Genomic DNA, 26393 nt, shown 5'->3' with positions numbered 1-26393 from the left:
CATATTATGCTTTCTGGCGAAATTGTTGTAGCTCTCAGTGTGACGAAAGAATATAGCTGAGGAGGATTAGTAATGAAATGGCCCAGCGATAGCTGGAAGCATCATATTGGCTGTCTGCATTGCTCTCAACGGACCCGCGATCGTATCGTGACTAAGTTTGACGAATCATGGCACTCCTAACGAAGATAGAAGATGTATCATAAGCACCTCCTGCCAGGGCCTGGGTGGATGCCAGCTGCCTCGCCGAGCTCTGGCGTTGTTGCTAACCTGTTGTGAGTCCATGAGGTATCCAATCAATGAGCTCATACAAAGGGAGATGATGCGAGACAACAGCCATCTGAAACCGAGCTTGGTCCAACTGCTCTTGAAAGAAAGGGAGAGATGTAGGGCTGATGCCCTCGGCGTTCAATACTTGAGGATTGCGGGTGGTGTAGATACCCAAAGAGCAGAGTTGAATGAGCAGGTGTCTGATTACTTCAAGGAACCGACTGAAGTTACACATATGAGGAGGGCCCATCTTATCGATAGGAGTGAGTTGACGCAGGTTTGGTATCAGAGAATGGTCTGTGGCTATGCTGGATGGCGCCAATGCCCCTCTAAGATATCAACCATAGATACCACGACTGGAGAAGTTGTTACGGTTGCTATAGTGCGACGACGAGGGGTACTTCTCCTGCCTGGGCTTGGCTCGCCAGAGAAAGCGGAGTTCAGCAGGTGGGCTGCGGTATCACTCTGTCCATCATCCACTGACATATGCTTCCGAATATTGTTGTCTACCCGGTAATTCGTCAATGGGGTACCGACATCATCACCGCTGATTGATCATATTTATTGCATGCGCTACAATCGCTCATATGACCGCATCTCTAACGGTGTCTGATCCTGACGTATCTTGGGTCGGCCACGGTGTTGATTGTAACTCACTATTCGGATCAGGTTCATCCGGCCATTCACGTCTATCTTGGGCGTTGTGCTTTTCGATCGAGCTCCTCAACTTATGGCTGTCATCCGTACATCAGGAACAACCGCACATTATCGACTAGGCATTTCTGACACCTTGCTTCTTCTCATGATTTACTTGGTCGTACTTGTGCTAGATGTTCGACCTGTCCTGAGTGCGGATGGCCATAATGTAGAGTTGCTGGTATTCGACGACGAGACCTCGGCTATTGAGGTGGGACCCCTTCAGCTGAGAAGTATTTGTTTGGTCTGGAGGTCTGATGCTATGGCAACTTGTTGCTTATCCATTGCCACAGGTTTATGTTATCTAATCCATCTTCATATCCCCACCTAACAATCAACTTCCGACCAGTCTGTATGATCCAATCTCTCAGGCTGCTAGAGCCATTCAAGACGAATGCTCTTATCGATTCGCCATCGTCACTGAGAGTTCCCTCAGCCGTTCGGCGGCCTATTGTCTCCATCTCAAGTCGGATTCATGTGTGGAACTGATAACAATCTCACCCAATGGCGAGGACGTAACTCAGCAGCACATCGTCGCATACTCATCCTCTATATCAGGATAATGAACGTCAAATGGCATTGGAAGTGATTGTCTTGTCGTCCACGGGCAAAATGGCGAAACTGGAATTCTCCCGAGGTCAGAAGTATAGTAGTCGATTCGAACCAGTTCCAACGTCTATACAGAGGGTCTGTTATCTTGGCCGCTGGAAGAGACGTCGGCATTACACTTTATGAGGAGTGAAGTCATCACTGAAAAGAACGGAGGCCCGGTCACGGTTGATTCAGAATGAAATAGACAGCCCATTGTTAGTGCTCAGGCATACCCCTGTCACCGAGTCAACAACCTGCTCAACTTGCTCATTGAGGTCAACCTGAACGATCTGGCTGAGGCAAGACGTTCACTGTTGCCACCACCACACCATCTTTAGTCATTGATTGTGCTACTATTTGTATCGCATGTTTCCAAACTTATTGATTGTGGTACCCTGATTGTCAGGTGAAATTTGAAGGAAACTGTCACGTCATGCTGAAGCTGATCGGCAAGACTCGTCTGAATGTCACTTTCGCCAGTGCGAATTTACGTCACCGATGGATGACCTCACTCGCACGCATAATTGGCAGAAGCTTTGGATAGATACTCCCATTGAAGTGTCGTGTTTTGACTTGTCTTTGATGAGTTGTGTTCTACTAGTAGACTACAACGATACCGTTCCCATGGAACAGCTCCTAGATGCTTTCCCTGACGACTGAACAACACGCGAGCGCTGTTTGGCCGTGGATCAGTCCAACATCTCAGAACTAGGTATTTGAGCAGTCAACTACAATACGGCATCTAGGCTCAGGAATATCTCTTTTATACCTCATCGGATGCCCAGAAGAAACATCAGTGCTCAGTGGAAGTTCAGATTTGGAACGTCCCGTAGTCACTACGAGAAGACGTCCTACACTACGTCCTAGTGTTATCTCACCAACCCCAGAGTTACTAGAATAACGCATAACCAACTAACGAATATGAGAAATTATCTCATGTCATCTCAAGCACTAGTAGACGGGTGGAATGGCAAAGAGGGAGTATCCAACTGACTGCGAAGATGCTTTATGAGGTTGTCCTTGATCCATTGGATGTCCCGCGGGAGTAGCGAGCCCCCGACGTCATTCTTCGAGACCCGCTGGGTGCCGTCCGTTGTCCTATGTGATATGAGAGCCTTCATTGTAGCCATACTGTCGATGTAACTGCAACGAAAAGGGGACCAAAGGCATACTTGAATATGCAATTCCCCCAATCGCAATATCAGAGAGAGATTCTAAGAGTTATGGGAAAGGCATAGTTCGCCAGGGTTGGCCATGGGGAGGCTGAGTTCGCCATGAGGCCGAGAAATCGCCTCATGCCTACTTGAACAAATCCTGTGCATTATAGTTGACACTCTTCCGTCTTCTCTCGCCCTCAAACGGCGGTAACGTACCATCCCTCTTACTGGTCAATGCGTCGCTCAACGCTGACTCGTACAGGTGGCAGATACCTGTTGAAGAACGACACCACGCGTGAGCATAAAAGCCCAGTATGTTCTTCAGAGTAATCGACTTGTGCGAGCACGGATCAAACTCTATAGGAATCATTGCTTGATCGCCGTCTCTCATACAAGACTCTTATCAAGCGTGCTCTCGATACCTGCTGTGTTCACCATTTGATATGAACAAGCGTACACGCTAGGAGGAAGTCTACTGTCGATAGAACATAATAGTGGATAGCGTGATGAGGACCTACCGTCCATAGCACTTCTAATAGAATCAAACTCCATATACGATCGGCTATCGGGGATATCCTTATCATAGTGAATGAGAATGATAACGCTCTCGATGTGACGATCCGCCACAGGGAATCTTCTCGGGGGTTGTTGTCTGAAGGCAATCCCAATAATCATTAGAATGGGATACGCGATATCAATCAGACGAGGATCAGTCGTGTCGCAATGTACGAGACAGGTCACGAGCGGAACTGCGAGGGAACACCTCGCTCTCTCTCCTCCAACCGGTGAGGTCCTTGGTGTGCTCATAGATTGCCTCACGAGAGATGCTGACATTGAGGAGGTAGTCATAGGATGTTTATAGTGCCTCCGAGGATGAGGAGAGCTTCGTTGTCGAGGACTAGGTGATGGGGCGTACACCGCGGCCGACATGTGAAAGGAAGAAGAGTCTTCTTAGAAGACGGTATCAGCAGTTGTCACAGAAAACATAAATAACGTAGCTCTAATAACAGTAAAAAGAACACCCGCAATTCGTCGAGGTCGGAGGAGTTACTTCGCCCGTGCCGACGAACTTGACTTTCCCATGACATGCGCTTGTGAATTGATTGAACGAGAGCGTACCTTGGCAAGGTGTGGCATAGCCGCCCCGCCCAGGCAAATTGATTGTACTAATGCATATCTTGCGAGGGGCGGTATATCCGGCCCGTCCAGGGAAACAGATTCTACTGAAGCATATCCTGGGAGATGTGGCATAGCCGCCCCGCCCAGTGAGATTTATTGTACTGAAGCATATCCTGGGAGATGTGGCATAGCCGCCTCCACGAACACGAATGATCTCACCAGAAACGGAATAGACCTTTGAAATCTGCAGCATCGTGATTATAAACACGATAGTATTCCATTACCACATCCTCCTCCTTGTGGCTACCCAGTAGTTAACCAAAAACGACTCAAAGTGACACACGTATCATGACAAAGATACTATGGAAAACACAGGGGTTATCTATTAGCTATTAGCTGTGCAGGTAGATAATGATATGTATGATATTTAAATTTGATGATATAAATGAATAGTATGATGAATCGCTGACCATCCACAGTACAGCATTTCCAGGTCCAATTAATTTCTTACCGACAAATTTAATTTTTTACCCACTCGGTTAATGTTTTACCTTTATAGTTAACATTTTACCCATGGCTTTAATAAAATAGCAAGGAAATTAATGTTATACCCGATTTATTTAGTTACCCAAGTTTATTTGGTATACCCAAGTTTAGGAGCTCATTTAAAATGTATCCTTCGGAGGATGCAAACGAATTCTACTCCGGAACTTGGATTTCGGCCCACTCTCGATGGCTGTTATTTTCTCATCGACTCAAACCAATTTCCGCGAATCGTCGTCGCGTTTCTAAGTTGACGAGAAAAGTTCGATCGGCATGGATGACCAGTCCTACGACTGCTTGAATCGACTGAGTTGCCCCTTCAGTAACGTCTCACCCCCAGCCTCCCTGGACACGACAGCTTCCACGGAATGAAAGCCAGAACAAGCATACTCCCTATACAACTCGTCAAACCTCTCTACCACTCGCACAGCAGAACGATGCCTGATCAATATCAGTTGCAGCTGAGGGCAACTGCGAGTCCAAGACTATTCACGAGTAATCATACCAGTACTTTCAACAGGTTACTCCCATCACCCCACATCTCGATCGCTCAGTACTACTGGGCCAGTAGTGTCAGACATCCATCGAGCACGCTCCGATAGACGGAAATGACTGGTAATATGATATTATACATCCGTCAGCAGTTAGTATATGATTATAAGGTCGGGTATATGTATATCCGCATCTCATCGTAATGTAACCACCATCAAGCATGATACCGCACAGATGCATATCATTGAAAGGTCCATCTAGCTCTCAACAGCTCGATAGCCCCTCGCCTACGTCGAGTGTTCAGTGTAGCCTTTGTTCATCTCATCAACGAAGCCACGTGCGCCACGCCGGAGTACCAGCTCGATGGAATCGTCGCTGCGTTGATGTTGAACGGTGGAGCTTTGTCACTCCTTGACCGAAATTTTGATGACAAATCTAGCAGATTTATTTCCTCATTGTTGAATGAGGAATCAGGTCGCAGGTTCGATTCCCGGTCCCTCTCCATATTCTCTTTCTCGCTAGCCACGTTCAAACATTCCACCTTGGTAGGGCTCTTCGCCACTGGCGAGCTCGATGGAGGTGGCAAATGAGCGGACCCTCAATGGGAGCTAAAGTTGACGATGTAGCATACAACCACTACGGGAGATGGCGTGCCGAGTTGACGAGGCAGTGAAGCTTGTCCCAGCAAGGGCGACATACGGCCATAACTAGATTTTTCAAAAATCATTTTTCAAAGGACTACTTCCCTCCCAGTGAGATTGATCTCGCAGCTGCGATAGGATGATCGGCTCTGTTAGCACCGTTAAAGTAATCCCAATTCCTATCAGTTTCGGCGACCAACTTACGACGGAATTGAGTCATATCTTGGGACTACGAGATTTCCCGACTGAACTCATTTTTCTGAGAACTGCGAAATATGCGTTAATGAGGCGCATATCAACCAGGAGTTCCTAGTAGTAGTGGTGGAATATACGTTTGCTTTCTGCGGCTGAGCTCGGGAGTTTCCTCATTGATTACTCAAGTTTGCACACGAATTATGGTAGAGGTGTTCAGAAACCAACAAGAAATTCTCAGGAAATTTCATATTGTCACCAACACATGTAGTTGAGCATACTACATCTACATATCCTTCTACACTGCCTAGTAGTGACCTGAATGCTACAGCTTCATGATCATCATATAATGCCGTCTAGATCAGTACCGTCCTCGTCCTCTCCACCACCAACCTCCTCTGGAACGTCGTTGGATCCCGCTCTACTCACCAACACTCGACAACGTAGTCAATCAGCAAGTAACAATACGCATCTTATGAGTAATTGAACAGTTCACACGCAGGTTCCCATTCACGTGACTATCATCACCAACAACAAGCGCCTTCAATGACTATTACCGAGAAATACGAGTTCTGGGCTGGCAACCCCAGCGTTCACATGAGCACGGGTGAGCCTTAGAGAAATTGACCAAAGTGATGATATCTTCGAAGGTCTCAGGGTTGATCTACGTCCACGACTTCGACTTCAATACCAAGACGGGGCGGTCCTCATCGTCGTCGTCATCATCATCTACTGCTGCTGGTGGTGTGTCGGTGGACTATGATGGCTTCGAACCAACTGTCCTATTGTGTCCGTCAGTGCCAAAGGACACTCCTCCTACAGAGGTCGTGGCAATATGGGAGTCCTATCAGGCTGGAGTTGAGCAGTATAAGGTTAGTAAGGGAGGATTTACATCGTGCTCCGATATGTGGTCATCAACAACATCACTATGCATTACACTACTTCAGAAACATATTATATATCATATAATAATGATAGTAATAAATCCTCTTAAATAATAAATACGATAAGTTATAAATAGAATATAGTAACGCTGAGATGTAGCCTAATAGAGTGATAGAAGACACGTCAACTGGGTTTATGAGTTTCTTCACTAATTACAGGAGTGAACATACGAAACGGTAAGAGTGTACAGAAACTGATGAGAATTTTCGCAATTTTTCCTCAAAATTTTCACAGATGTCACCTACACATGTAGTTGACTATGCGCATATTTCCCACACTGGTCCAATAAAATAAAATAATAGTATTAAATATTATGTAACAGTACCTTCTCTTGGTCATCAGGTCCTGCATGGGCCTTACCCTGAGTCTTATCTACTCCTAGTCCTAGTAGGAGGATCAGATTCCCACGCCAATGCCAGGCAGCTTGTCGGAGGAGCCAGTAGCACTCTTCTGTGTCCGCATAGTAATCACGTGGCGACTTAGGTAGTTCCCTGCCTTTGCTGGAGGTCACTGGTTGCCGTATTGACGGCGCCATCTCGAAATCCGTAGATGACGTTTTAGCACCGGTACAGCTCTTCGCGCCGGTTCTCACCAAAGACCATCAATGCAGTATATGTCTCGATCCACTACTGTAAAAAACACATCATTCCTCCTTAGTCACCTCGTGAGCTCTAAGGTACTCCCCCAGTGCGACTTCTACTGGCGGGCAGGCATCTTGTGGAGGCGGTGGAGTTGCATTGACGATATTATGCGGTCACAGTTTCCATTGGAAGTGCCTCTCGAAATGGTGTGACAGGTCATGCCCAGTATGTCGCTTCCAGCAATACCCGTCACGGTGAGACTACTTTGTAAAGATTTCTTTTGCATATCTCTGCTTCTCAGATGTAGTAGCTGTGACGTGTGTGGGGAGGCGGATGCGATGAAGTTGATGGTTTGTCTAGTCTGTGGCTTTATAGGCTGTAATGCATCATCGTCATGCAGCGGAGAATAGTTTTGCTAGGCTGTGACACTCAAGGGTATCCAAGCTTAATCGAGGAAACATTCTTGGTGGACGACCGCCACCACTATACTCATGCATATGCCCACTTCCTGGAGTCTGATCACGCCTTTGCCATGCAGGTACTTGAGGTCGTTGAATTCGCTGTTAATTTTGCTTGTCAGGTCTCCACTCAGTCGGTGTTTGATTTCTCTGAAGGCGGCTACGTTGGGCTCACAGGCAGGGCCTCTCAAGATGGCTGTGCCGATGGGGAGGGTAGTGATGATAGCAAAGGTGCTCAGGAGAGGCGGGGGAATTCAGTGATGGAATATATGTTTGCTCTCCTCAGCTGAGTCAAAGAGTTTCCTCACTAACTAAAGAATTTACGTACAAGTTTGGAAACTAATGAGAATCTCCCAAAATTTTCTCAGAACCTTTATATTGTCACCAACACATGTGGTTGACCATGTGCATATTTTCCCACACTCGGGAAAGTACTCAGTAGTTGCCGTGGTAGATTCGTGTAAGAAGGTCAAACATGTTGCGAAGAAAATACTGCAAGGAGACGAGGAAAATATCATGTCCGAGTTCAACGAGGTGTATGCTACCCTGCAGGAGTCGCAGCAGCAACATTACGAGGATATATTTGAGGAAATTCGCGCACGAAATAGAGAGAGGTCCGCGCGATCCAACCCGAGCCTGTTGGCAGTGTATTGACGTCAGCTATTCCAATGCCACGGGTCAACGTGATGAAGTACTGTCGAGACTCTGCGATGCTAAGGATGAGCTCGATAGTGTTGAGGAAGACAGAGCCCAGCTAAGGTCAGAGGAAGAGGATATCAAGGCTTCATTGGAACGGTGAGCTCTGCGGCACGGAGGGCCTGGGAGGTGTTCATGTCAGGTTACGTGTTGATTGCAGCGATTTGGACGACCAAAGGCAAGAACTTCGTGAAGAAGTGGCTCGGCTGAAGAAAGATCTGCAACGGCGACAAATAGCATCGACGGTGAATATCATTCAACAGCTCGGTGTAGACGGCATGCAGTATGACTGTACAGGTTCGGACGAAGAAGCTCCACGATGAGAAGGCCGACCTTCGAGAGCAAATCAATGATTTAAAGCAGTACTTGAGCATGCGAGCCCAAGTCCGGAAATCGGGCGCTACTGATGCCGACGTACAGGGCAGTTTCGTCATAGCGCAGAATGCTGGGAATCGTCGTGCTCGGCGGGGCCGGCGTTGACTGACTGGGGAGTGGCTCTTGACGTTGTATTATGTTTTGCTTAAACTTGATGCTTACCATTCAAATGTATTGTGTACAATTATATCTGCTGGTTTCCGCAGAAAGAGAATGCTTGGATTTGTGTAGTTTAGTGACAGTGTGGTAACCAACATCCGATGAAATACGATTGGGAATCTCAGATTGGCCACTAGCACCTGTTCGAACCAGACGAGAGATGTTGTTTCTATTCGTGTGTAAACTTATCTGCATAGTCGTGGTGGGGCGGGTTTTGGAGGAAAATCACCATGACTTCCGAGTAGAGGTGGTATAGTGACAATCAAACATTCTTCAGAGGAAAGGAAGTACATTGGCGGAGGCTAGACTCAATGGCACGATGAAAGTAGACAATTTGAATGGCTTGAACTGATCTCTCGGGAGCTAATGTGCAGCGAGTCTAACTAAGCCGTGTTGTTGTAGGCGTTGGACTTTGAACTCACAGAAACATTCCTTATGAAGCACCGAGAACACTTGGTAGCCTTCGAGACTTCGCTTTTAAGCTAGCTGTGCCGACCAGCACGAGGTTTGTTTCCTGATCATACCGGTAGGGGACTCACTAGCAAAAGCTCCCTCCCTCTGCTACTGGTCTCGAGTCATATATATGCCGGATATCATAACTGAATCAGTGCGATGCTCTCAGGGAATTTCTCATTGAATCTTTCAAACAGCATCTATTACACGCGCTTGTTATGAACGTTAATGAAGGTGATTTGCTGATGATGGTTAAGTCGCGTCGATTCTGTGTATCGGATACTCGATTCACTCAACACAACAGCATCAGTGAAAAGAAATGAAGTCCTTTTTTGGCAATTCCCCCCGCAAAAAATAAGAGTGTCTTCAGAATCACGAAGGTAGACGACAAGGATTGTGACCATACTGAGCTCAACAACGTGATTGTGGTACTGGATAATCAGTGTACGTGCTAAAGTGTATAAGCATGTAATGACGATGATGATGAGAGCTTACAATAGTACTATCATCACAGTAACGTTATCCATGCTACCACGACTCAAGGCTTCCTCTACCTGCCAGACACTACCACTACCCCTTGCTATGGAAGAACTACTGACCAGCGCCGTGGCTGCTATCTGAGCCACATTTCCGCATCGCAGAGGACATTTCTTTTGCTCATTCTTTGCCATGGACAGCTGAGCTTGGGTGAGCTTCGATAAGACCTCCAATATCACATCAACCTGCTGCCACATTTCGCGCGCCACGAAACTACCACAGTCATTGGGCTACCGCCTCCTGATCCGATACGACGTCCCATACCCCATCACAAGCCAGTATCAAGAAGTGGTCCAGTGTCTCCTTGAGGACAATACTGGACACATCCGGTATGTTAGATACTATATCGGTAACGTTACCTGCTAACCCAAGCTCCGCCCTCAGGAGTAGTAGTAGTAGTAGTAGTAGTAGTAGTAGTAGTAGTAGTAGTAGTAGTAGTAGTAGTAGTAGTAGTAGTAGTAGTAGTAGTAGTAGTAGTACACACTACCAAGAATTGGAGGGAGTTCCTCGCCCTTCTCTCGAGCCTCCGCCGCCCGCGCCACCATCTGGGCTGATATCGTTCGTTTCAAGCGGAAGTCTCCCAAGGCCCTGGCTATTGCCAGCATTCCATTAACTCTGTCATTCACCACTATACCTGCGTCGACACCACAGCTCTCTGCCACAGCATGAGCCCGATTAATCCCTGCCTCCTTTTTGAGTAATTCGTGCCACTTCTACTGGGTCAGTAGCCTTATGATCACTAGCACTAGTCAGTCGCAGCGCCTTCCGTCCTCTGCACAGTACAGCTCTTGAGTCGCCTGAAGGCGTTACGGCTGGTCATCAGTAGTGCCTCGTTCGACTCCTTACCAACATGAGCACAATAAATAGTCCTATCTCCACCAAACTCATATTGCAATAGACAGGTCACAGCAGTGCCTATAGAGAGAAAAAGTGAAGGAGGAGTGGTATGAGTTGACATACATCCGCCTTCCAACGACTGCAGCTCATTCCGAAATGCCTCGTCAGTCTGAGTATAGGCATTAACAAGAGCCTCCGTGGCGTACATATATCGTCGCCGAACAGGAATAGACGCACCCAAGGTTGAGCCTGGCATTCGACACTGCGCCATCAGCGACAATAGCGCGCCCCTACCTGTTGACATCGCCGTTTTGAACGACATAGTCGACCACGGCGATGGGCCTGGCTTATCACCCTTCTCCACCTCTTCCTGCTCTGGAGGGGGCTCTAGCGTCAAATTTTCCAGCAATTTGTGGTGTAACCGTTTGCATACAAAATCAACACATCGCCTCCCACCATGCCCATCGTATCTAAGCTTACTGTATTTCCGATTCAGAAACGTAAATGGATTCTAGATTGAATTTTCACTCGATATATACGTCGACAATTCCGGCCCATCGCCATACCACACCCCGCCTACATCGCCATGAATGCCGAGCTCCTCTTGCCGCCAAATCCATCCACGAATACAAAGGAGTCCTCCATGTCAGGCCTACCGCCAATATCATCAGCCACTCCCACGCCCCGTACAGCAGTAGGCTCATGTAGCCGAGCCTTGTGGAGGGGTGTGAACTCCTCCTCCTCATCCTCCTCATCTTCAACACATTCCCTCAGACATGATGACGACATCGACTTACAAACCAGAGTGATCTATTAGATCGACAGTCCCTCCTGGACTAAAACTCAATAACAGTTGGGACGAGAACGAGTCGCTATTCAGCGTGGTCATGGTATCAATATCGGACCGACACATCAACAGTTACCGCGCGCCACGAAAATCGACGATGGTACGCAAAATATGGCAAATGTGGGTTCTACGCACTCCACCTCTGGAGGCCGCTGGGACTGGTGTCTCGATTCTTCACCTGCATACACTCTGAAGATGGAATAGAGCTCGCCCTTCACCCTACCATCGGATCATTGATTATCCCACCATCAGAGTGAATATATCCAGCAACAGCAGCCTGATCTGCTCAACAGAGTGCTTCTGACGAAGAGCCCAGGGAGTAGTCCATCCTGACATGATCGGCAGCAGATGGCAACCTTAGAACTCTGCTGTCTGTGTGCATCTGCAGTGGTCTTCTCTTCCTCCCTACTAATTCATAAACAGCTTAACTGCTGCAACAGAACGATCCACCTCCTGATCGTCAAGTGCTGCAACCTGATCGTCAAGTGGAAAGCACTGATCTACAATACGGACTCATCCGACCCAAGTAAAGACCAACAGACTTCCCGAAACACTGAGTTCAGAAACTGACAGTAAGTATTAGCATGACCTTAACACACTGCAACCGCTGTTGAGCTTTCAACCACTCCACCACGCGACTAGCTCGCTCTTCTTTCTCGAAGCCATCACGAGCAGCCTCTTCTGAGTTTACCCGAGCTGCCTGGTTCGCGGTTATAGTGACGTCCAGTATGAAGGGCATGACCTTGTCCTAAAATGCTACATAGTCAACCAACGATAACCTGGAAGACAGCCCAACCAGTTAAACTACCTCGATTTCGTAGTGGCAGCCCATCATCCGCAAAATGGCTGCTACGTCCAAATGAAACCCGCTGGATACCGGGAAATCGGGTTCGGGTTGTTGGGGTTTGAAAATAAACATGACATGAAAATAAAACTTGGGCTTCGTAGTATAGAGTCCGTCAATACAGAGAGTGTGCAACGGCCTGACGGAAGCGCCCACAAATCCGCAGTGTGCTTCGTAAGCTGGTCAGTGACAAGTGGTCACCCTAACCTTTTCACACGACATGGCATTCCCCCTCACCAGGATTCCAAATAAAATGACATACCCTCTAAGCTCCCTGAGGGACTATGCCTATGACTCACTGTGACGCAATGCACGTTTCTTAATTGTAAAAACTATTCAGGGCGGATAGTAAGGCATGCCCAAGCAGTGGGGAGCGGACCGTGAATAACATGAATCACTAAATCATTGCTTGTCAATGCGACCTGCTACTTCCTAGTCAAGTCTTGAACGCAGTACGCTTTAAGGAAATCAAGAAAATGTAAATGCCAACTTCCAACACCACTTAAGATCCATAACTGATAATGGCGCCCGTATATCAAGAGGATAAGGTGTCATAATCTATGATTCGTAGATAAATAAGACGCATGTACGGATCTCGTACCCCTCGGAACGGTTCTTGGACCACATGCTGTTCCAAGTGTCCGACTTCCCCTCGAGACCGGTGGCAAGAGTACTGATTCAACACTGCTCAATTTTTTCACGACCCGAAGACCCAGGGCGGCATGGAAATTGAGCACCGTGCACCTTGCAGCCTTGGTAGCACTTATCTGCTGCGACTTGCACGAAACGTGCATCACGGGTCGCAAAAGCAAGGAGGACGGTCGTGCGGGATTGCCATGTGATTTAGATTATCATTGCAGCTCACTTCCTGTAGTTACACTTTCAGTTTGCTATGCAAACCTTCGCAAGTATTCTCGTTATTGCTGCCGTGGCATTTGGCGACATAGACTGGACCAAGATCACTATCGAGCCTCCACTAGTTCCGACACCGACCCCGGCTGGTGTGGATCTGTCAGGCATCGTGCTTGACGATCCAAGATTCCACACCCAGCCGCAGTTGGTATCGACTGGTCGAGCATCACCCTCGAGCCGCCAGGAAGTTACACTCCGGCGGTCGGGCAGTTGAACTCGACCCCTGTCATCAAGGGAACGACTAGTCCAGCAACTGCTAGCCCTACGCAAGAGTAAGGGATGAAGGCTTGTCGCATCGATTTCACTTGTCCCATCCTCAGTGCTCCCAAGGCTGCGGAAGATTCGCCAGCTGGCAGCGTCGGTGCGGACGATGCAAGCTGCTCAGTAGAACTGGTTGGACTCCTTCTGGGGATCAGTATAATCGGTCTGATCGCCAGCGGCATACAGATCTACCTGCTGAAGAAGCTCGTGGACAAGACGCCGCCGCGGGAGGAGATGGACATCGAGCAAGGGAGGTGAAAGACAGTAGTCGGCGTCTCACAATCGAAAGCCCGAACTCCAAATTACCGATCAGCATCACTAAGAGTTAACCGTTTATTATACGCATTCAGGTACAGGACCCAAGAAGTTGCAGGAACATCGGTGAAGGAGGCTGTGATCGGCTCCTAGATGCTTTACACCTGATGCATGTCCATTCTAGCATGCGTGAATAATGAGTTGATGTTGAGCAACGCATTCCTCGTGTTCTCGAGTGTTCAGATCTGGGACAGTTAGGTCACAACTCGGATGAAAGAATTTGCAACAGGCATCATCCGACACACGGTTCACGGTATACTCTATAGTGTACCATGAACCGTGTGTCAGGTCGGACGAACAAAACTAACGAGTATACTGATGATCGACCGACTGGCGTGAAAGGATCCTCTCATTTATCCACCTGCTGTTCAGCAGAGTCTAGCATGTGGTTGCAGTGCTTCTCACATGCAGCCGATCAGTACCTAATATAATCAAGCCTCGACCGTGTAGAGGACACGATTCGTGTTAAGTAGATGGACGGTCCATCATGGACCACTGTTAAGGTCGTGCTCTAATATCTGTAGAAGAAATCGTGCGTACTTGAGTTTAACGGACTCACCTGTTTGGGACGAGCTCGCACGGCAGAGTTAAGTCTTCTACATACTACAACACCTTTCGCAGGCCTATCTTGGCGAGGATGTTTGTGTGTCCTCCGAAACTAATCTTACTTGACGCGAAATAGGTCTTTAAAAGGTGTACTACACTTGCAACAGTCTTGCCAATCCAATGACCCGCAGGAAAAGTTCCGGCCCACGCCGAGTGCCCTCGCTGCTCGTACCCCTAGGTTCTCGAACTTCCCTTGTGGTACGTGCCACCGTCCCGCATGTCAGGAAATATGTTAGCACGTGTATGATGATGATGTGTGCGTTCAGCAAGGACTTCCCACAATGTGGGACCCACATACCCCTCTGAGGTAACCTTGGCGTGGTGTAGCCTTTACTAAAGGCCCTTTAGTATACTCCGACCGATCCGGCAACTTCCTCCACTGCTGACGGCACCGATCGAACTTGGGACCTTAAATGCGGTGGTAGGGGAGTCATCACGCAAGTCGCCGTCATGGTGGCAAAATGCCCTGTGAAGGCTACGCAGAGATTGACATGAAGATAAAACTTGGGCTTTGTACTAGAAAGTTTGTAGTACAGAGTCCGTCAATACACAGGGTGTACAACGGCCTGACCGAAGCGCCCACAAATCCGCAGTGTGCTTCGTAAAGTGGTCAGTGACCTAACCTTTTCACATGGCATTCTCCCTCAGATAAAATGACATACCCTCCAAGTTCGCTGAGGGATTATGCCTATGGCTCACCGTGACGCAATGCACGTTTCTTAATTGTAAACACTATTTATGGCGGATGGTAAGGCATGCCCAAGCAGTGGGGAGCGGACCGTGAATAACATGAATCACTAAATCATTGCTTGTCAATGCGACCCGCTACTTCTTACTCAAGTCTTGAACGCAGTACGCTTCAAGGAAATCAAGAAGATGTCATCGGTGAAACTCCCATCGTGAAAGCATGACATTGCAGAGTTAGAAATTATAAATGCCAACTTCCAACACCACTAAAGATCCATAACTGATAATGGCGCCCGTATATCAAGAGGATAAGGTGTCAGAGTCTATGATTCGTAGATAAGTAAGACGCATGTACGGATCTCGTACCCCTCGGAACGGTTCTTGGACCACATGCTGTTCCAAGTGTCCGACTTCCCCTCGAGACCGGTGGATACATCTCTAGCAAGAGTACTGATTCAACACTGCTCAATTTTTTCACGATCCGAAGACCCAGGGCGGCATGGAAATTGAGCACCGTGCACCTTGCAGCCTTGGTAGCACTTGTCTGCTGCGACTTGCACGAAACGTGCATCACGGGTCGCAAAAACAAGGAGGACGGTCGTGCGGGATTGCCATGTGATTTAGATTATCATTGCAGCTCACTTCCTGTAGTTACACTTTCAGCTTGCTATGCAAACCTTCGCAAGTATTCTCGTTATTGCTGCCGTGGCATTTGGCGACATAGACTGGACCAAGATCACTATCGAGCCTGCACTAGTTCCGACACCGACCCCGGCTGGTGTGGATCTATCAGGCATCGTGCTTGACGATCCAAGATCCACACCAGCCGCAGTTGGTATCGACTGGTCGAGCATCACCCTCGAGCCGCCAGGAAGTTACACTCCGGCGGTCGGGCAGTTGAACTCGACCCCTGTCATCGAGGGAACGACTAGTCCAGCAACTGCTAGCCCTACGCAAGAGTAAGGGATGAAGGCTTGTCGCATCGATTTCACTTGTCCCATCCTCAGTGCTCCCAAGGCTGCGGAAGATTCGCCAGCTGGCAGCGTCGGTGCGGACGATGCGGGCTGCTCAGTAAAACTGGTTGGACTCCTTCTGGGGATCAGTATAATCGGTCTGATCGCCAGCGGCATACAGATCTACCTGCTGAAGAAGCTCGTGGACAAGACGCCGCCGCGGGAGGAGATGGACATCGAGCAAGGGAGGTGAAAGACAGTAGTCGGCGTCTCACAATCGAAAGCCCGAAGTCCAAATTACCGACCACCATCACTAAGAGTTAACCGTTCATTATACGCATTCAGGTACAGGACCCAAGAAGTTGCAGGAACCTCGGTGAAGGAGGCTGTGATCGGCTCCTAGATGCTTTACACCTGATGCATGTCCATTCTAACATGCGTGAATAATGAGTTGATGTTGAGCAACGCATTCCTCGTGTTCTCGAGTGCTCAGATCTGGGACAGTCAGGTCACAACTCGGATGAAAGAATTTGCAACAGGCATCATCCAACACACGGTGCATGGTATACTCTATAGTGTACCATGAACCGTGTGTCAGGTCGGACGAACAAAACTAACGAGTATACTGATGATCGACCGACTGGCGTGAAAGGATCCTCTCATTTATCCACCTGCTGTTCAGCAGAGTCTAGCATGTGGTTGCAGTGCTTCTCACATGCAGCCGATCAGTACCTAATATAATCAAGCCTCGACCGTGTAGAGGACACGATTCGTGTTAAGTAGATGGACGGTCCATCATGGACCACTGTTAAGGTCGTGCTCTAATATCTGTAGAAGAAATCGTGCGTACTTGAGTTTAACGGACTCACCTGTTTGGGACGAGCTCGCACGGCAGAGTTAAGTCTTCTACATACTACAACACCTTTCGAAGGTCTATCTTGCCTTGTTCTGCTAGGAGTGACGTGAAACAGACCTGTTGCTGCTAGTGGGGAGACTAACATCATACAACACCATAATCGATCACGTTATTGCGCGAGCCGGAGGTCCTAAACCGCCGCCGATTACGGTGGAACACTGTCTACCCGAGTTGAGGAATGTCGAGCAATACAAGAGAACAAGGAAGCAAATGAACCCAAGAGTTGATTCCTAAGGTCCACGAATATCAGCCCCTGTCAGCAGGAGCCTAGGCGAATGAATTGTTCCAGCGGGGACGGGAGTGCGGATCCGATCCGCGTTACTGCTGCAAGCCGCACTTCTCCGGCAGGAATAGATGGTCGAAGCATTGATCAGGGCCTTCACGCCTTGGGAGTTGGCTGTCACTCCGCGATTTCAAGTCCACGTAGCATCCTCGCATTGCGAACAAACCCTTCACTTGTGTTTTCAACTCGCAGCTTTGCTTTTTGCTCTCGCCCCATCCTGCTGCTGCAGCTGGCCTGGCCGCGACTCTTACGCCCACTACCGTGCAGAGCATCTACAAAACTAACTTCCATCACCACAGCGTCATCATCTGTTCTCCTCAATCAGCTTATCTTCCCACCCACACATTCTGGACTTCTGGGATCAACTAGACTAGCTACAATGACAACAACAACTACAGCAGTTGATGCAAAAGTGAGTTGGGCCGTGGTATCAATGGACATCATCATGTGTACTGGGAGATACACCTAAGACAGTAGGGATAGGATGCTCCCTTTATGCCAGGCATCATCCCCTGTGGTTATATCGGAGGATGGCAACAACGTAGTAATACTGATGAGAGTAAACGGCAAGAGACTAACATTCAACAGGAACTCATCGGATACCATGGATCAGGTCCGTTGGGAAGAATGAGTGTTGGATTGCATTGGACGTCATGCAGGTATTAAGACGTATGCAATTGAGTGTGGAAAAGGCGTATGGGATTGGTGACAAGCGGAAGCTGAAGAAGAGGAAAGGGCCTCCACCAGCGGACGAGTCGGAGCATGGCAACAAAGTAATTGGCAACACATTGGGAGGAGGCGGCTTAGGGAGGCGTCCGCTGCAGGTTCGAATACAATGGTCGGATAAGGAAGGCAATAAGCTTGCCTCCACGGACTCCTCTGTCAGCACAACCACTCTTGCTGAGCTCAGTCGATCCACGAAGGAAATCACTGTCAATGAACACGTAATACATTAGCAGTTTCGAAGGACATTTTTTCATCTTCTCAGGTCTACTCGGTTTTTCTGAATCCCCCACTGGTCACATCTGTTGCCCTAAAGTACTTCGTTTTCGCCGAGTACCCCATAGTTCCACTGGTAGAGTGCAGTAACACAACTCCTGAAGAAGTCGTATACGAATATAGAACAACTGATGGTGAGGAGCTCGTCCATTCGGGCAGGATCTTCACGCCTGGGGAAGACCTCATAGGAAAGAAGCTGCGGGTCTCAGCTTATCATAGCGATTGTCGAAGTCTCCCCCAAGCTGAATCTGACCCCAGCCGGCCCGTCCGTCCGTCGCCCAGCAAGGGAACGTTCCGTGACAGGCGTCTACCCAAGCCTCTAGGAGTCACACCGCCGAACCATATACGGGTGGCGAGTTTCAACGTCCTCGCCCAGCGTTATGTTCGGACGCCCTTGGCCACTAAGGTCATGTATCGTAACGTGAAGTCCTGTCGAGAGGTGCTCGAATGGGAGTATCGATGCCCGCTGTTGATGCGTGAGCTCATGGATGTAAAGGCTGACGTATTCGCTTTCCAAGAGGCCGAGCCGAGGTTTGTCGAAACCGTTCGCGAAGTGATGCCGCAATACACTGTGAGATTCGTCGAGAAAAACGGCAACAAGGGGGAGGGTTGCGCTATTGCATATAGAAATGATCGATTCGAGATGTTGGACGAGATCGCTCTGGACTTGGCATCTACTGGTGTGAAGGCCCAGCTTAGTGAAGGACAGCTGTCTGAACTTCAGCATAAGTGGGGTCAAGTGGACATGTTCGGTGACGTCTTTGATAACCTCGGCACAGCTGGGCAGGTCCTGGTATTGCGTGATCGCCAGGAGAGTGGCAATGTGTTTGTAATTGGCAACACTCATCTCTTCTTCCACCGTAATGCCACCCACGTACGGCTTCTGCAGGCCCACCTCCTGGCAATGGCCGTCAAGCGCGAACTGGACAAGTTCGAAGGGGCAAACGTCTTCATATGCGGCGACTTCAACTCCTTCCCCGATAGTGGAGTGGTGGAGTATCTCAGTTCGGGTGGCCTAGCAAGCAACCATAAAGACTGGTACTATGGCCCGCAGTTCAAGTGGGACTCACAAGACTGTGCCGATGTGGACGAGGCAGTCGATGAGTCCGCGTATCATGAGGTCCTCGTGGACGAACCAGAATGGGGGGAAGGGGATGAGCTCTTCGGTTTGGCAGGCGAGGTTAAACGGATGCAGCCTGAGAAGGTTGATATGGACCTTGGCATCGAACTCCATCATGGCATCAACGGGTTACGGCACACAGAGCTTCCACAGTACACTAACGCTGTATGCAACTTCAAGTAAGCCTTCTGAGGTCTCCCATTCGTGTTATAGGATTGCCTCTATCAGGGCCGTGTTGGACTACATATTCTACACACCTCGTCTCACGCCTGTGTGGAGCTTGCCTGGCCTTACTGATGATGATATTGAATCCTGCAATGGTGGTCTGCCATACAAATGCTATGGCAGCGATCACGTTATGATAGCCACTGAGTTTGCGATGTCACCCTGAATGAACCACTGCATATTGTTTCCGCTTTGCGATGATAGTGTTGCGTTCGTAAAACGCGAACAGGAGGATTGGGTGAATATGATTCCAGTCAGGAAATAGAAGAAGTGTATTCGCGCTGAATTCATGCCATAAACTACGGGTTGCATATAGTCACTCGGAAGCTGTTTTCACGAACTCCGTTGATGAGGTTGCTGGTAAAAGTGGATTTCAAGACTTTCGTTGAGGTTGAGCATGTCACCACTTGCTACCCAGGCCCATCTCAAAGGCCTGTACATCACGTGGAAATCCTGCACTCGTTGAACAACTAGTATTGAGGATTGACGAGCCCAGTCTTGCTTTGTTCGTGCGTGCAGTCCTGTGTACGTGCGTGCCCAGCAATTGATGGTGTTTTCCCCTGAGCCATTATATTGATTGACATTGATACGCTCAATCTCAGTTTCACACCCGTCAACTTCTCTACTTAGTTGTTAATATAGACAAGTGCCAGCGGATGTACATCATCTGTAGACTGCTCCAGTCGAGAAACAGTTGATAGGAGGGTCTCGAACTCGGTGGTGAACATGCGGGACTCAACATCAGTCTTGGAAAAGATAGTTGGACACTTCAGTGGACAACGGTAACGCTGGTCTTGAAAGGTATGGCCAATGATGTCCGCCCAAACATAGGCAGCGTTGGTGTATTACTCCTCGGGGATATGTTCCCAGAGGGCCTTCACTGGTCGATCGATCAACATGTTGACAGTCACGATTCGTCCGCGTGAAAAATGAACTGTTTTACCAGATTCGTGATTTAGTCAGCAAAGGCCTCAGCAGGAAGACTTGCGGCCCCTTAGGCGATAAGCAGTGCATCAGAAGAATCAGCCAATAGACGTTCGAGTGCTTCCATTATCATATGCGTTTGCATGCGCTCCTTATGAATGTCTTAAGACTATGGCAAAAGTGTGTATTCACCACAGCGTACGGTTGGGCCGTCATAGCATCCCCCAGTGTGAGCAGCTGTCGAAGGAAGGTGATATCAACACAATGCAGTTCCTTCTGGAGTGAACTCCTTCAACAAACCATCTGTGCTGAACTCGAGCACCAACCACTCGATAGCCTTCGCCACTTCGTCTGTCTTCTTCTATCTCACCAACCAGGAGGTATACTCCAACAAAGAACTGCTGGCTTCATGAACGAACTCGATGCAGTGAGCAAGTACTGCTCGGCACTTGAGTACGTAGGCGTAGGAGATCAGGGAACACTATAGAAGACGGTCTCATGTCGAACGCAGTGTTTCCTCGACTGCCTCGTGTAGTCCACCACGAATCCTTCCATAGGCGCCACGCACCCCTCCTCGAGACCATCACTCGAGATCTCTCAGCCGTTGAAATTGAGATGGTACCGAACACAATGACCAAGGATTGTCGGAAACCTCGTATCATGTAGGCATGGACGTGTCACTAGAGTAAAAGAGATCAACATCAGAGGCGTCTTGTCAGCATCAATCTAGTGATATCAGAATAGAAATAAACGCACTTATAGCAGAGGAAAAATAGGGCAACACAACAATGCACGCAGGCTCAATCTAGGCTATCGACGAGTCCGGCACCAAAGGCACGACGTTGCGACTGCTTGCGATTCCCCACAGAGAATCGCGAGCCTATCTCCCCAATGTTGCTCATCGTTCTGGACCGCATATACCGCTGATTCCTGGATGCTGAGCCCGCAGCCGCGTTGCTCAGAATAGCCGCCGCACTGCGACTAGTGACATCGGCCGTGACATTCGACCGTGAGAATTCATTTCCAACAGTCTTCGATGACAAAAGACTCTTCGGATCTTCAGCGCTCAACCACCTGTTGGACACTCCGCCGTGTAATCTCGATAACCTGACGTCTACAGTTGCTGAGGTCGAATTGGAATACTCAAAATGCGACCTGTCGTTATCTCTTCTCCCAGGCTTATTATCCCCTTCATCATCCCTCTCAGGGGAAGCCTCGAAATCTCCACGGTAAACTCCCAAACGAATGTTCCACGTCGGGTCGGGGAGTTCCTCATCTTTTGCAGCCTCAGCCGTGGCCGCCGAACTCCAAACACGACTAAGAGCAGAGATGGGTGGTCCCTGGTTCAATTCCGAGCAGGTGCATTTTTACCTGACAGTCGGTCGTGAGACGTGATTCACCAAAGAGGTGTCAACACTGAACTCAGGGTTAGACTTAGAGAAGTCCACCTGAATCCCAGCGTCGCAGTAGGTCATGCGATAAAGTAACAATAACAACAACACCTCTCGTTCGGGGGACTGCACACCGTATGAAGAGGTGCCCCCAAAGGACGAACAGGCCTCGGAGTCCTCGTAGTCGTACGTGGCGATGGAATCGAGATTGCTGACCTGAGGAAAATCGATCAACTTAAGCAGTAGTAGTAGTAGTGGTAGTAGTAGTAGTAGTAGCAGTGGCAGTAGTAGTAGTAGTAGTAGTAGTAGTAGTAGTAGTAGTAGCAGTGGCAGTAGTAGTAGTAGTAGTAGCAGTGGCAGTAGTAGTAGTAGTAGTAGTAGTAGTAGTAGTAGTAGTAGTAGTAGTAGTAGTAGTAGCAGTGGCAGTAGTAGTAGTAGTAGTAGCAGTGGCAGTAGTAGTAGTAGTAGTAGTAGTAGTAGTAGTAGTAGTAGTAGTAGTAGTAGCAGTGGCAGTAGTAGTAGTAGTAGTAGTAGTAGTAGTAGTAGTAGTAGTAGTAGTAGTAGCAGTGGCAGTAGTAGTAGTAGTAGTAGTAGTAGTAGTAGTAGTAGTAGTAGTAGTAGTAGTAGTAGTAGTAGTAGTAGTAGTAGTAGTAGTAGTAGCAGTGGCAGCAGTAGTAGTAGTAGTGGTGGTGAATACATCGACGTTGTAAACACCCGTGTTGCCAACACGTTGCACAATACTCATCCAACACATACTAATATCCGTGCCTGGTGGTAGCCACGTCACGTCTGTCAACGGCCAGGACTTCTTCGCACTGATCTCATGACCTAATCATAGAGGCAGCATAGGCTGCCATCTCCCATAGGGAGCCCGTGGGGTCACCAGTAGTAGCATCAGTGAACTCAAGCGTGCAGACCAGTTCAAAGCTACTGGGCACTGTCTTCAAGCACGATGATCGAACAGATGAGGCGGCGTACGACCGTCGAGGAGTCGCTACTCCTCGCCTACTACGACACTCCATACAAGCAACCATTGGAGAAGAGAAAGGGAGACTGAGGCCAGACTCCTACTGTGGCGTTATGGGGTCATCGCCATGAGCAGACCTTGGTGTGGTAGTACTGGGCCAAATATTGGGGGCAACGGGCATCGTATGCGGGAGGGCCATCGGTGGGGCTCCACTCATCTGCCTCGCCACCTTATAACTGTTGAGCAGAAGGAGCCGATCATATACCAATTACCACACTTACTGTTCACTGAAGTGGCGGACCCAGAAATGCTGACCAACAGTGGAAGTGCTTGTAGGCCCCTCAGCGATGGCTCCTGATACAACGCTGCGGCCACCGGGAGTACCTGACCACAGTATGGATGGGGATATGCACATGGTCAACTGCATGCGCGGTCTACGATATGAAATTTACGGAAATTCTCATTGGTTTCTGTATAAATTCATATATAAACTCCCAATTCCAACACCGATGCGGCATACAACTCTACCAGCCTCTTCCTCCTCATCATCGTCAAGAACATCAGCTTGGTTCAGCAGCGGCAACCGTTCAATGGGAATATAGGCACATACCTCCACAGGGAGGCTCATAAATTCCAACGGTATGGACGTGTCGAAATAGTGCAGCTCCTACAGCACCGTCTCAATGCTGTGATAAAAAAAGAGTTTCCCCTCACCTGCACTGTTGGACAGCTCCAGTTGTCCTCTGAGGCCGGGTGATGCTCTATCAGGAATAGACGCATCGACACGTGGAAGAAGTGTCGATGGAAAACCTGAGTACAGTTTTGAAATAAATTTTCGCTTTCCTCACTTGGGAGTTTCCTCATAAAATAAATCAGCTCATATACGAGACCTGGCAGAAATATACAAAAACCAATGATAACTTCGCAGAATTTCCTCAGAATTTTCATGTTGTCACCGACATATGTAGTTGACGATGCGCATACTTTCCCGCACTGCCTTGGTGACACTACACGAAAGAACGAGGCTGCCCTCGTTTGGAGCTCCTTCAGAGCGTGGACTCACAGAGTTAAAATATTTGTTCACTTCCCTCAGCTGAGCTCAGGAGTTTCTAACCCATACGAATTTGGGTAGGAATGTGAACACACAAACGAAAATTTTCCAAAATTTCCTCAGAATTTTCATATTGTCGCCGACATATGTAGTTGAGCTTGTGCATATTTTCGCACTCTGTGGATATTGGTGACTGCTAGCGACTAACTATATAATTCCGTCCCGCCACCCTCCTGAGAAAAGAAAACAAACTGTAGCCCAAACGTTGTTGTTCTCAGCCTCAGCGCTGGAGTAGGAGCATATGTTCACTTTCCTCAGCTGAGCTCAGGAGTTTTCTCCCGGGTAGAAAAATTTACAGAAACTCCCGAAAATTTCCTCAGAATTTTCATATTGTCACCAACACATGTAGTTGACCATGTGCATATTTTCCATCATAGTACATTGACGAATCTAAAGCACAGTCTGACGTGTTCACTGTCCCCTGCAACGCTGTGGGCCGCCGATTGCGAGTGAGTTGAATCGATTCTAATAACAACAAAAATGATACACTTGCTAAGAGCGGAGCGATGCTCACCCTCCAAGAGCAGTAAAAGAATCTTCACAAGGTGGTATGGCAAAAAGACGAGTCGAGAAAGCACAGGCCAGGTCGCGAGAGCCTGAGGGGAAACCCTAAGGGGCACCAGTCGAGGGAAAAGGGGCTGCTACTGTCCAATGTGAATTTGGCAAAGACGATCCCCGTTAGAGCTGTATGCTGCAGTAGGCCTAGAATCGATATTATAGTAACTCCAACATTGGTGACGAAACAGAGTGGCTCCTTTCCACCGTAGCCGATCGTGAACAGAGTTTGGACCTGAGGGCAAGGGTGACCCTAGGGTGACCCTAGAAAGGGCCTTACGACGAAGAAGTAGTAGTCACCAAAGTCATGCACGTGATTAGTGCAGACAAAATTACTATCGAATGACCAGAAACAGATGGCGTACAGCAATATGACGATGATGTATCTAGCAAGGAAGATCTCCGGTTCGAACCCCGGTGGCGGCATCCTACATAATAATAACAAGAAAGAAAATGGTGTGCCACTTCAGCCGGATGATGGAAGGGAAAGTATCATAGAGCCAATTCAGGTAAACCTGAGCGCGGCAGCGTTATCCACCACCCGTCCCGGGTTCGATTCCGGCATCCTGCACCCTTCATTTCAAACTACTTTAGTTATGTATGGTATCAGACGATGGACATTAAGATTTCCTCGAGCTGATATTAAACTACGTCGGTCCCCCTGTACGAAGAGCTTGAGGTTCCTCCTCTCTATGCTTCGCTGAGTCGGGCCTGTCCTGATCGAACCAACAGCATCATCGTCCTGGGCCCGGGGACAACACCAATAGAGAGGCACTCAAATGCAATTATGACACTACAGTGTTGACAAAAATTTTGAGGAAATTTTGGAAAATTCTCGTTGGTTTTTGTACACTTCTACCCAAAATCGTAAGTAGATTGCCATAATATAGTGAGGAGGCTTCCAAGCTCAGTTGAGGAAACCACACATATATCCCCAAACTGCGTTGAAAGATCATAATTGGAAATTCCACCAAGGTAGCGAACGGCTCACTCAGCGCCTTCCACCACTACAGGGCAGACGGGGATAGGTGTAGTTTTTAGTGAAGATACTTCTGAAGGTATATGAGCTGCACAAGGCAGAGGGAAAGTCTGCTGATGTCGGAGCTGTGGCCGAGCAGTGTTGGTGCCAGGGTTGCTACTGAGCTCCGGACTAGGGGCCTACCAACAGTAGGAAATCGGGTGTTGAATTACACCACTCTAAATCGCTCTATAGGTTGTAGTAGTACTTGAGGCACAGGATTCCCCGTGAGAGCGGTAGCCGATCGTGAAGGCGGCGCCCTAGTGGGCATAAAGGGAGACGTTGTCGAATAGGATCGTTCCTGCTGATGCCAACTCCTGCCGGTAGAGCTCTCTGGGGTGCCCTCAAGGGCCACACTAGAGACTGTGCTGACCAGAGGTACCGAATCTGTGTAATAGGATCGAGGACGACCAATACTACCGGCCCTACCAGCGTCGCTCCGTACCGCGCCTTGGCTGCCACCACACTCCAAATCTTCTTCCTCTTCCTCTTCCTTCAACAAGGGCAGAGCGAGAGGGTCTCTTGTGGCAGCAGGCCGACAGGAAGGGCGATGATGCGGGCGCAACGAGGGTGAGGACATGAGAGTATCTTTATCGTATATATTTTATCTATGACTGATATCTAATTAGGTTGATAAGTATATATTTCCAATTAAGGGGGAATATATAGATATTATGATCTGTTAATATTAAAATAGTTATTTAGAACTGAAAATCTGAA

The 26393-nt window shown here is 48.5% G+C and overlaps 8 protein-coding genes across 8 annotated transcripts; 2 read left to right on the top strand and 6 right to left on the bottom strand.

Annotated features, from left to right (window-relative positions):
* Positions 1–2474: 2474 nt before the first annotated feature.
* Positions 2475–3651, bottom strand: Pmar_PMAR006110 (enhancer of rudimentary erh, putative). Its single transcript, XM_002774481.1, has 4 exons — positions 3475–3651; positions 3230–3363; positions 2858–2984; positions 2475–2697 (listed from the first exon to the last, which is right to left on the bottom strand). Exons 1-4 carry the CDS (start codon positions 3639–3641, stop codon positions 2499–2501), a joined length of 627 nt encoding a protein of 208 aa, XP_002774527.1. The 5' UTR covers positions 3642–3651; the 3' UTR covers positions 2475–2498.
* A 2593-nt stretch (positions 3652–6244) lies between these two features.
* On the top strand, positions 6245–8858 carry Pmar_PMAR006109 (BRCA1-associated protein, putative; the record flags this gene model as incomplete). Its single annotated transcript, XM_002774480.1, has 12 exons — positions 6245–6305; positions 6356–6570; positions 6986–7082; positions 7127–7274; positions 7320–7396; positions 7440–7478; positions 7644–7762; positions 7805–7913; positions 8137–8296; positions 8343–8477; positions 8521–8623; positions 8676–8858. The coding sequence occupies 12 exons, from the start codon at positions 6245–6247 to the stop codon at positions 8856–8858; spliced, it is 1446 nt and encodes a 481-aa protein (XP_002774526.1).
* Positions 8859–9856: 998 nt separating this feature from the next.
* Positions 9857–11528, bottom strand: Pmar_PMAR006108 (protein phosphatase 2c, putative; the record flags this gene model as incomplete). Its single annotated transcript, XM_002774479.1, has 9 exons — positions 9857–9919; positions 9965–10087; positions 10137–10261; positions 10390–10536; positions 10589–10699; positions 10749–10817; positions 10863–10988; positions 11034–11209; positions 11320–11528. The coding sequence occupies 9 exons, from the start codon at positions 11526–11528 to the stop codon at positions 9857–9859; spliced, it is 1149 nt and encodes a 382-aa protein (XP_002774525.1).
* Positions 11529–11994: 466 nt separating this feature from the next.
* Positions 11995–12505, bottom strand: Pmar_PMAR006107 (hypothetical protein; the record flags this gene model as incomplete). The annotated part of the gene is made up of 3 exons (XM_002774478.1): positions 11995–12060; positions 12176–12334; positions 12395–12505. 3 exons carry the CDS (start codon positions 12503–12505, stop codon positions 11995–11997), a joined length of 336 nt encoding a protein of 111 aa, XP_002774524.1.
* Positions 12506–18016: 5511 nt separating this feature from the next.
* On the top strand, positions 18017–19873 carry Pmar_PMAR006106 (carbon catabolite repressor protein, putative; the record flags this gene model as incomplete). The annotated part of the gene is made up of 4 exons (XM_002774477.1): positions 18017–18136; positions 18188–18307; positions 18352–19661; positions 19696–19873. 4 exons carry the CDS (start codon positions 18017–18019, stop codon positions 19871–19873), a joined length of 1728 nt encoding a protein of 575 aa, XP_002774523.1.
* A 1817-nt stretch (positions 19874–21690) lies between these two features.
* On the bottom strand, positions 21691–22106 carry Pmar_PMAR006105 (hypothetical protein; the record flags this gene model as incomplete). Its single annotated transcript, XM_002774476.1, has 3 exons — positions 21691–21754; positions 21787–21948; positions 22003–22106. The coding sequence occupies 3 exons, from the start codon at positions 22104–22106 to the stop codon at positions 21691–21693; spliced, it is 330 nt and encodes a 109-aa protein (XP_002774522.1).
* A 151-nt stretch (positions 22107–22257) lies between these two features.
* On the bottom strand, positions 22258–22767 carry Pmar_PMAR006104 (conserved hypothetical protein; the record flags this gene model as incomplete). The annotated part of the gene is made up of 1 exon (XM_002774475.1): positions 22258–22767. One exon carries the CDS (start codon positions 22765–22767, stop codon positions 22258–22260), a length of 510 nt encoding a protein of 169 aa, XP_002774521.1.
* A 499-nt stretch (positions 22768–23266) lies between these two features.
* Pmar_PMAR006103 (hypothetical protein) lies at positions 23267–25082 on the bottom strand (the record flags this gene model as incomplete). The annotated part of the gene is made up of 7 exons (XM_002774474.1): positions 23267–23373; positions 23518–23599; positions 23704–23799; positions 24481–24565; positions 24615–24696; positions 24746–24890; positions 24936–25082. 7 exons carry the CDS (start codon positions 25080–25082, stop codon positions 23267–23269), a joined length of 744 nt encoding a protein of 247 aa, XP_002774520.1.
* Positions 25083–26393: the final 1311 nt, after the last annotated feature.

Source organism: Perkinsus marinus, assembly GCF_000006405.1.
Source record: "Perkinsus marinus ATCC 50983 genomic scaffold scf_1104296958234, whole genome shotgun sequence".
NCBI lineage: Eukaryota > Perkinsozoa > Perkinsida > Perkinsidae > Perkinsus > Perkinsus marinus.
This window is presented reverse-complemented; position numbering and strand designations above follow the sequence as displayed.